Below are 11,213 nucleotides of genomic sequence, written 5' to 3'. Positions count from 1 at the left end.
TATTATTTAATATATAAAATTACATTTATTCAACCCATATAATAAACGAGATTTTTAATTATATATTGTTTTATTATTTGATAAATAAAATTATATTTATTCAACCCGTATAATAAACAAGATTTTTAAAGATATATATATTTTTATATTATTTGTTATATAAAAATACATTTTTTCAACCCGTAATACACGGGGTTCTAACCTAGTGTTATATATTTACACTAGGTTAATACCCGCGCGATGCGCGATTTCATCCAAAACCATATTATTTACTTTGAAATATAATATCTTGTACAAACGCATACATTGGAAGAAAAAACAAAAAACTATTCAAATGCCGGAAAAAAATTCCTTGTAGACTACAGTTGTTGTTTTACTCGTTACATTCCCATCTTTGTCTAGTATAAGCAACTTCACACCGCCTCTGCTTTTAACTCTTGATAACGCAACATAAAGCTGGCCATGTGAGAAAACTGGATATTTCAAATACAATCCAACCCTCGATAGAGATTGTCCTTGACTTTTATTTATAGTCATTGCAAAACATACATTTATAGGGAATTGTCGTCGTTGAAACTTGATAGGAATTCTTTTATCTGACGGTGTCAAACTGATTCGTGGAATAAACGTTCTGGTCCCTATGTTTCCTCCGGATATAATCTCCGCCTCTATAACATGTTTATAAAGTTTAGTAATCCGTAGTCTCGTACCATTGCATAAACCATTTTGTTGATCGATATTACGAAGCAACATTACAGGTACACCAACTTTAAGGACTAATCGATGATTAGGCAGACCAAAAATTTTTAAACCATTTAGAACATCGGGAGACTATAGTCTCGCATTTGCTTCATTCTTTCCTTGATTAGTTTGAAAAAATACTATCAGAACTCAGATACTCCACTTCATCGCCAGGAAATGAAGCAAGCAACTTTTCATTAATTTCTTGAACAACCTCGTTCGTTGGTGCCAATATAGCTCTTTCAGCAAAATAATCTTTATCTTTGTACAGTTGAAGAAGCGAAGGATGTACAAAGTCGATCAGATCTGACATAGGATCCTCAGAGCACTTGATTAACAAATCTTCAGGAATATCTATAACCACCTCACAATCATCACTGTCACCAATCTTTCCCTCGCCCAAGTCAAGCAACCAATCCGCAAAAGCTTTAATCTCGTCTATATCAGATGTGTTGGCTCCTACAGTTAACCTCATGTTTTTGGTTAACGTACGGACCTTGCAAGTACTCCAAATATACGACGACGTGATTGAAGCATTAACGATATCTCGCCTACTGCCATTTGGTACAACCGGAAGTATTTGTCTAAAGTCACCACCGAACACCATAACTTTTCCACCAAATGTCATCTCACATTTGAAGACATCTTTCATTGTTCGGTCAAGTGCTTCAAACGCATGTTTATGATTCATCGGTGCTTCATCCCAAATGATCAATTTCGTTTTCTTCAATAAATCAGCAACGTCATGATCCGGTTTAATAAAACACATCGAGGTTTCTGTTAAATTTAGAGGTATATGAAACCTTGAATGTGCAGTACGCCCACCAGGTAACAAAAGAGATGCGATTCCACTTGATGCAACATTTAGTACAATATCGCCTTTACATCTAATGGATGCAGATAATGTCTTCCAAAGAAATGTCTTACCAGTACCTCCGTAGCCTTATACGAAGAACAAACCACCCGCATTACTATTAACTGCTTCAATTATCTCATCAAACACTAAACACTGCTCATCGGTTAGGCTGCTTAAATTATTATCAAATTCAATGGCAGTAGCGCTTACATCGTACCTAAGCTCGTCAGCAATTAAACGGTTGTCTGCTGAATATATTGATTCACTGTCGGGTTGAGGCATAGACAGAAACCGACTTAAACTTGAGTTGTTACGTAATAAGTAACGCTCAATTTCCAACAACGTTAGGTTCCTTATTTGTTCTTCTGGAAGAGACAAACCTATTAAATTTATGTAAATAAATTATTAAAATTCTTGTAAATAAAAAATGAAATTAATAAACACTAATCTGTAAAACATAACTGACAAAATATTAAATAAAAATTTGCGTACCTTCGATCCTCAAAAGCTTTTGCCGATTATATAAAATACCATCCGCAAGGTACTCCCATGTGTTTTCCCAAACATGTTCAGGCTTTGATAATGTATTAGACGCCAACATTGTAGCAAACAGATTACGAAGATAGTAACCAGAACCTGTGTAGTACGCCTCTTTGATAGCTTCTATATACTCCTTGTCGTCGTCTAAAAGGCCTCTAGCGTAGCACGCATCTCTAAATGTTGGGAAGACTTGTCCATTCATAGTATGAATGTCTTCAAAAGACTTAGGACCTACTACCTTATTAAGAAGAATTCTTAAAAAGTATGCCTCGCCCATAGAAGGATTCACACAATGAATACGACCAATGGTTTTGCCTATTATGCGTTTATCCCATATCCTTTCGTCCTTCTTCCAAACAAATTTAGTTGGGAACTCAACGTAAGTAAGGGTGCGCGCCAACGGATCTTTTTCGTTCTTTTCCATCCACCCCAATAACATCGTAGAAGAAACAGAAGGTTTTTGTAGAACACTATCAAGTTCGTCGTCAGGGCCGTATACAACGTTTTGTTTATCAGGTAGATGAAACGGAAGCCTGATTACGGATGGATAGCGGTAATGAACATCAAATGCAAATATGCGCCATGAAGCTTCGCATGCCGAGAGATATCTACAATCGTAATACTCTTTGATTTCATCTTTTCCATCTTCAAGCTGACCTTCATCACCATTTGGTACAAAACCAAATTCAGCCCTATCTGGTCCTTTGTTAATGTATTTAAACAAATTCTTAATGGACGCACCCTGGTTGCACCATTCGACGTTAATGTGTGCTTGATAACGTCTCAATAGGGTTTTGCTATACGGAACCACGCTTCTGTTATCAAGCTGAATACCAGATTTCTCAACAAAAACACCTGAATCGGCTCGTCTATAGACCGGATAACCATTCGAATCTAGAGAAGTCTTATCACAGAACTTCTTAGGAAATTTCTTCGAACACTTACCGTCGACCATACACGGACAATTTGGTTTTGCAACACCACAAGGTCCGTGAATCATATAGTCGTTGACAAGAGTATATAGATCTGGTTCTAAGTTTTTGTCAGGTATCTCGGCAGAAATGAAGTTGTCAACATGCTCAACCGAAGGAAGCTTACTTTCGTCATGTAAGAACAGACAGATATGCGCATGCGGTAGACCTCGTTTCTGAAACTCTATGGTATAGACAACTGCAATAGGATAGTTAATATTAAAATACTTATTTTTGAAGTTACGGTTATGAACGTAGCATACCAAAAAAATATATAGTAAAGTAACTGATTTAAATGGATGCTTACCTGCCGATGCATTGCCGAATAAAGATTTCTCTCGCAAGTCTTTCATGATTGCGTCAAGCTTAATTTTGAACAATCGGCATAAAATGTCCTGCCTATCCTCGGGATTAATCTTCGTGTCCTTTAGAAATCTTTTAATCTCCGGCCATTTAGGATTGCAAGTGATCGTAATGAAAAAATCAGGGTTGCCAAACCATTTTCAAATGGTCATCGCATCATAATAATTCTCCCTCATATAACGCGATCCACCGGTAAACGAAGACGGTAGTAGTACGCGTGTTCCAGTGTTTGACATATCTGGATTACCATTTTGTCCAAGCTTTTTAAGGTTATCATATGTCTCAGATCTTAGTTTTTTTTTGCTGCAGACGTATGAATAGTAATCGTTCACTTTCAATCATCGTATATACGTCAACCAAGAACTGTTGCAAAAGTCTTCGAGCATTGAGAATCAAAGAGAAATGATTCACTCTATCTTGAACATGGTAAGCAAAATACTCTCTCGTTGTACATTTTGACTCTTTCTTCTTCGTTGATGCCCTTCCTTCTCTATGAAGAATATCAACCCGGTAACCATCTTCACCAAAAGGGAAAAGCAATGGATACTGAAGCGCGAGATACGAAGGATGAAGCTCGCTAATACGTTGTAGACCATCTTTCTTTGACTCAACAACTACATCACGATTATCAAGAGCTTCCTCAATGTTTCCAACAATAAGCGCAGCAACTTCGGACGACGTCGGTAGGTTGTATGTACGACCATCTTTAGACCTATTTGCCTTAAGCCTTAATTTTAAGTCAACTTGAGGATTATCAACAAACCGATCTCGTACACGTCTATATGTTTTCACCAGCTCATTATTTGAATCTAAAATCACCTTAAGGTACTCTATGAGTTCAGTGTCAAGCAAATCAGAAGTTGCGGATGCTGGTTTGTTTGAGTTACTGTAAAGCAATTGTAAGACAAAAGCGAAAGTACTAGTAAGTGATTATATAACATAAAACAAAAAATAAATAAAAAAATAAAGAAAGAAATGGTTTCCAGGGATACCTAAATATGGTTTTGCGATTATAGACTTCATTATCTGTGTCGTATATGTAAAGCTGCGCAAACTTTGGTTCACCACCTTCTTTAGGAAGAAGACTTCCCAATGTATGTTAATTCTCGCCACTAATTCGGTATACATACGGAGCATTTCCTCTATTGATTTTCGAATCAACTTTACCACCCATTGAAGTGAACGAAAACATAGAATTAAAACGACGAATATTCAGTAAGAAATGCTTGCTCTTGTCGTCTAAACTCTTAAAAAGACTTTGATATTCCAGACACGTCTCTTTAAAATTAGGAGGATGTACTTTTCCATAAGCACAACAAAGCATATAAGTTGTTCTTCCTGAGTAAACCTTTCCTTTTCCAGCCTCAACTTTCCACAACTTAGCATTACATATGTCGCATACAACTACTTGATCACCATGATCCAAATAATCTATTATTGAGCATAAAAAAATATATCATTTTGTGCTATTGGTTATGAAATTAATATAATGACGTTCTTCAAGTGGAACTTAAAGTAGTGAGTGTGTAAGGTACTTACTGCTAGAAACTCCTTTATATGGATCTTCAGCTAATTGTCGAGGAATAATATGATCGTCGGAAGATAAGTCAACCATTGGAATAGGATATACGTTTCTACCCTGATTAGTAGAAAACCTTTGTTTACCTCTTTGTTTCCTCTTTACACCTATATGTTGAAACCAACGAAAAATAATAAAAATGTCAAAATAAAAAAAAAGAAATGTGAAATACATAAATACATACCACCAACCTGAAGTAGATGCTTCAGACGGAGTTGTTAAAGGTGTGGTTGCGCAAAAACGTGGATCGATGGTATTGATATAAGACAATGAACGCATTGGTGTTACGATCCGGCATTCATTTGAATGGGATGCAGAAACATTGAATGACCGAGTAACGTCTTTTGAAATGGAAGATTGGTTACTCACATTATTTCTCTTATTATCCAAATGTAATTTCCTATATTTTCTTCGTTCAGCTGATTGTTGATGCTCAACATCATTAGAAGCAACTGAAAAAAATATGGATATCCGTAAAATATCAAATTATACAATAAAATTTGTATTTTTGTCTAAAAAACCAAAGAATTTACCATTTGTAATGTTACACAAATATAAATGAAAAAAAACGTATTCATGTGTAAAAAATTATAGAATGTACCATTTGTAATATTACCCAATGGACTTCTTTCAGTTTCAACTGCAACAAAAAAAAGGCTAAGTTACCGTATGAAAAATGTTTATGTATTACATAATTTTTTATTTAAAAAAAATCATAATCATAATAAATAAAATTTAAATATGTAAGTAAATAACACCAACCTGATGTATACGCCTCGTACGAATTTGTTAAAGGTGTGGTTGGCAAGATACGTCGATCAATGGTATTGATATAAGAGGATGAACGAATTGGTGCTACAACACGGCAATCATTTGTATCGGATACTGGAACATTGGATGATCGAATTACGTTTTGTCTTGTGTTTAATTTGTTAGTCACATTATGTCTCTTATTATCTTCATGTAGTTTCTTTAATCTTCTTCGTTCAGCTGATTTTTGATTCTCAACATCATTATAAGCAACTGAAAAATAAAATTGATATCCATAAGTTATCAAATTATATATTAACAAACGAATTCCTTTATAAAAAACCAAATAATTTACCATTTGTAATGTTAAACAAATTTTAAATGAAACATTATATTCATGTGTACAAAAATAAAAAAATTACCTTTTGTAATATTAGCCAATGGACTTCTTCCAGCTTCAACTGCAACAAATAAAGTCCAATGTACTAATCAAATATGTTTATGTATTACATAATTTTTTATTTAAAAAGAAAAAAATAAACACATAATCATAGTAAAGAAACACAAAACTGACTTACACGCCACGTAGAGATTTGTTAAAGGTGTGGTTGGCAAAATACGTCCATCCATGGTATTGATATAAGAGGATGAACGAATTGGTGTTACAACACGGAAAACATTTGTATCGGATAGTGAAACGTTGGATGAACGAATGACGTTTTGTGAAGTGGAAGATTTATTATTTGCATTTTTTCTTTTATTATCCAAATACAGTTTTCTTAACTTTCTGCATTCAGCATAGTCTTGATGCTCAACTTGATTAGGATCAACTGAAGAATAAAATGCATATAGTACTTTTTAACTATTTATAAAAAAAATCAATTCATATCTAAAAAATTACAAACATTAGCATTCGTAATGTTAGACAAAGGACTTCTACCAACAACACCTGCAAAAATTTAAGTAAAATTAACATTACGTAACATAGTTACCTATTATATTATTTTTTTATTGTATTTTTAAACAAAAATAAAAATAAAGTACATACTATTGGAAGGTTCAACACCAATAGGAAGTAGAAATGAAAGTAAAGTTTGACGTTTTGCACGTTTGGACATATCCTAAAATTGTATCATATATAACATACCAATGTATTAAAATGAGTATTAGAATAATATAAACGTATAAGTATAATATAAAAAGATAAAACTTACGTGTATGAGAAATGACCAAACGTCAAAACTTCAAAAATGATGAATGTGGTGAGAGAGTTTTCTGATTAGACTTGTAGAACCTTTAGTATAAAACATTGAGTGTGTATTATGAATAAGAGTAGAGGTTCTTATAGTATTTGAAGTGATTATAAAAAAGGAAACTATAAATTTTTTTAAAAAAATTCGGTTATAAATGTAAAAAAGGAAACAATTTAAATTAAAATTAAATGGAGGTAAATCCATAAAATTTAATGGCGGATTTTTTAAAAAAAATCTCATATTGTCGGTTATACAATTTAAAAAAGGAAACAAATTCATACAAATTATTATCTTTAGATAAATTTAACAAAAGTGGAAGTTTATTATACAATTTTATATTAGAGGTTTTAAAATATTGGGAAAAATATAATTATAGTAATTACATAATGATTACAACAAATTTATTTACATAAATCCGGTTACTAAAATCTTTATTTACAGTTTAAATATTAAAAAAAAAGTTATAAATAGTTTTAAAAATTATACTTTCTAAAAAAATATAAAGTAACAAAAGGTAAAGTTTAAAGAAGTATAAGTAATAGGAAACATTCCAAACCAACCATATGTCTCAAATAAAAAACCAATCATATGTCTCAAATAAAGAACCAACAAACCATGTCTCAAATGAAAAACCAAACAACCATATGTTTAAAAAAAAACAAAACAACATACCATATGTTTCAATCCAAAATAAAACAAACAAACCAACCATGACAAAACAATCCAAACCAATCTAACACGCAAACGAAACCAAAGCAGCAATATTCGGAAAAAAATAAATTGTTTTTGTTAAACCTACTTCAACCATGAACTACTTCTCCAACTTTGGAACCAGCATAATCGTTTCATCATCAACTTGAACATCCGAGACACCAGCCTTTTTAACCTTTGTTAATGATAGAGATGTGCTTTCTTCAACTTCATACACGTTAGAAGGTTAAGTTTCAATTCCGAAGACGAAGTCTTAGAACAATCTTTAGATGTGCAAGCGGGTGTGAAGCTATCACCAATAGAATCCACAGCATCCTGAATGATATATTCAAAATCAGAAAGTATATAAAATGTTTAAAACATTTGGTATTTTGTAACATTAACTTAAAATACATACCTTTAGAGCAAAAGGGTTTTGAGTTGACATATCACTAAGTGAAACATCAGCAGCCGCCTCGTCCACACCCTACAATTCAAAAAATAATAAGGCTAGGCACAATAAAACTAATAAATCTCGTAACATAACTTTAATTCAAAGGTTTGTAAGTGTTAACCTGATCAGCTGGAATTCGGCTCTCCAAGGACTCAATGATTGCTGCATCATTCACCAACTTATGAACAGCATAACCATCAATATGGTTGTCAATATTGAATTGACTAATTTGAATCTTGAAGGCAAACTTTTTATCATTCAAAGATTTAAACTGATAGGGAATGGTTTTCTCTTCCAGAGATGCCTAATATACATGAATCAAAATTTATTGAAAAGAACATAGAAATAAGATGTAAACATTAATAATATGTAACTTGTATAAGAATTTAAAGAAAGGACTGATGTGAAATACGTTACCTGATCCACTTTAGACTTCTCAAGCAATTGAATTGCTGTCATACCCAACATTTTTCTAGCTTCACGGTCGAACAAAGTCAAAGAGGCAATAACTGCATAATCTTGTACTCTTATCGGAATCCTAAAACTAAATGCACAAAAAGTAATTCACAAAATAAATACATTTTACATTCCTAAAGTAAAATAAAATAATCATAAATATAATATAATTACAAAAAAATATAAGTAACTTACATCGGCGTCGCAGCCACAACCTCCTTAGGACAATCAGGATTTGAGCAAACTAAAACCTGTTTAAACTTCGGTTCTTCAGCACCGTCTTCAGCATCCTCAATGACCAAAGTTGTCTCAACCTTCCGATTGCACTCCTCACAACCAAGGTAGTACCAATCATCTTTATCATCCACACCCATGATCGTACCAAGAACTATGACCTCACAAGGCTGAAATTATATGTAAGAAATTAGAGTTATAAAAATGAATTTGTGAAACAATTTTGTTTAATGTATTTATTTAAAATATTAAAAAGTAGAGACAAACCTTATCCAAGAGCGTAATATCACGGAAATTGGAAAACGGATGCTTCACTAAAATGTCATCGGCAACGCTTATGCTTCCAGATGAACCAATTGATTTCTGACCATTAGAAGATGTTTTACATATCTTCTCAACAAACCTGTTTACAATAATGGAAGCAAACAAAGTTAACAACATCAATAAGTAGTTCATATTATTTTATAAACTGTTTACTTTGTTCTAAATGAATGAATCTCCTCTATGTCAGCATTGATAAACAGCCTTGTTATATGGAAAGCATTAGATAGCGTTGTCTTCCCTGTGTAAAAAAATTAATATCAGATATTAGGATATTCAAGTTCGTAAATCATAAAAAAATTATATAAAATTAAAAAAGTATTTAATGAGTTAATACCTTTATACTTGTTGAAACTACCAAACTGCACAAGCAGAACAACATGAACTTCTTCTTTATGACTCTGAATGTAACCAAACATCTCATCGCAGTACTCATCCCATAAAGTGCAGTTTAACTTGATACCCCTACATAAATACAAAATAAACATATCAGAGGATATCATGTAATAAAAAATATATAACACTAAAGTTACAATGAAGTTAAATTAGAATTTAATTAACAGACTCTTCATCCAGCAATTGCAAGTTCATGTATTTGCTATCTTTTCCCATCTTCGTTTTGGTCATCTCTGGTTCAGACCACTCATCTACATATCCAATAAAATCTGACAAAAAAATTGATTAATAAAAAATGTAATCAGCACAAAAAACAAAAATTTAAAAAATAATCTATATTTATATATTTCTTAATTTAGGATGTTGTTGTTATATATGATGAAGTACAAACCAACTCGATACTTGACATCGACTTCACCGGCTTTAATGGACTCAAAAGATGCTAACCGAATACCATATAAACTTCCATCAAAGTTCTCACACTTTTTAACAGATGTATCAAAGTTTAAGCTAATAGCATGTTCCTTATCAAAGTGTTTGAAATTTGACTTAATGACAGAAAGTTGAGATTTATAAATGTAATAACACTCGTTTTCATTAAGCAAAATTTCATGTTTTTTCATAAACTTGCTCCAAACAGTTGCCTGCATCCTGGTACCCTAATAAAAAAAGAAAAAAATTGGTAAGTATAGACAACAATATAAAAATTAAGCTACATTTTAAAAAGCAAATGACATTCAAACCAACCTGCTCATCCATGACCACCATTTCAATACCAAGGATTTCTCCTTCTCTCTTTGGATTCACACGAATCCAAAGTCTTAACACCTTGATTTTGATGGTAAACAGCTTGGATCTCCAATCAAGATTGTTTAAGAAAGTAACATTATTTTCATCCATTTGTATGAGATATGAGCCGAACTGAGATGATTAATGTTAGAAAATAATTCGTAATTGAATCAAATGAATGTATTAATTAAATATATATATACAAATTTCGTTTACTTATTTTTTGTAAAGTTGAAAAAATTTATTAGAAAACAAAATTGTGGCCGAAATTAAAGACATTATTATTTTTAGAAATGGGTTTACATTTCTAAAAAAAACTACAAATCACAAAAAGATTTTTTGATTCTTACTTATATTACTTAAAAAATAAAACAATAATCATTTACTTAAATCAACAAATCACAATACAATAAAATGCAATAAATACACTCTATAGTAATGCATGCAAACAACACAAAGTAAGTTTTATCACCAAAATACTAAGAAAATATAACTAATAACTTGAAATTATAATAAATTTATAGTTTATTTTATAATTTGAGAAAAATTAATTAATCGGTATAGTTTACATTGGATATTTTCGGACTTTTATTTGTAATAGGTTGTAGTTAATTTTGGAATTTATCTATTCAAGTTAATTGATTAATTAAATATGGCATGATTGTAATGGTTTAAAAAACTTCAATAAAAATGTTTAAAAACCGATTCTTACTTTCCAACATTAAAAACAAAACTTTGGAATGTTTTATTAAAAACTTAAATAAAACGGCCACATATAATTTAGAATTTAAAAACTGAAAAATTAAAAATAAAAACCAAT

The 11,213-nt window shown here is 31.8% G+C and overlaps 2 protein-coding genes across 2 annotated transcripts; both read right to left on the bottom strand.

Moving 5' to 3' along the window:
• Nucleotides 1-330: 330 nt before the first annotated feature.
• On the bottom strand, nucleotides 331-3,461 carry LOC110944792. Its single transcript, XM_035974170.1, has 5 exons — nucleotides 3,416-3,461; nucleotides 2,090-3,307; nucleotides 1,702-1,977; nucleotides 883-1,620; nucleotides 331-776 (listed from the first exon to the last, which is right to left on the bottom strand). The coding sequence occupies exons 1-5, from the start codon at nucleotides 3,459-3,461 to the stop codon at nucleotides 331-333; spliced, it is 2,724 nt and encodes a 907-aa protein (XP_035830063.1).
• A 150-nt stretch (nucleotides 3,462-3,611) lies between these two features.
• On the bottom strand, nucleotides 3,612-9,343 carry LOC110944793. Its single transcript, XM_035974169.1, has 16 exons — nucleotides 9,155-9,343; nucleotides 8,849-9,057; nucleotides 8,615-8,741; nucleotides 8,319-8,501; nucleotides 8,162-8,230; nucleotides 7,980-8,079; nucleotides 6,702-6,749; nucleotides 6,379-6,630; nucleotides 6,223-6,261; nucleotides 5,813-6,073; nucleotides 5,652-5,690; nucleotides 5,242-5,502; nucleotides 5,011-5,157; nucleotides 4,602-4,902; nucleotides 3,823-4,357; nucleotides 3,612-3,731 (listed from the first exon to the last, which is right to left on the bottom strand). The coding sequence occupies exons 1-16, from the start codon at nucleotides 9,341-9,343 to the stop codon at nucleotides 3,612-3,614; spliced, it is 2,880 nt and encodes a 959-aa protein (XP_035830062.1).
• Between the last annotated feature and the right edge of the window lie 1,870 nt (nucleotides 9,344-11,213).

Source organism: Helianthus annuus, chromosome 6 (assembly GCF_002127325.2).
Source record: "Helianthus annuus cultivar XRQ/B chromosome 6, HanXRQr2.0-SUNRISE, whole genome shotgun sequence".
Taxonomy (NCBI): Eukaryota; Viridiplantae; Streptophyta; class Magnoliopsida; order Asterales; family Asteraceae; genus Helianthus; species Helianthus annuus.
Note: the sequence above shows the minus strand (reverse complement) of the source record. Positions and strands in the feature narration are given on the sequence as shown.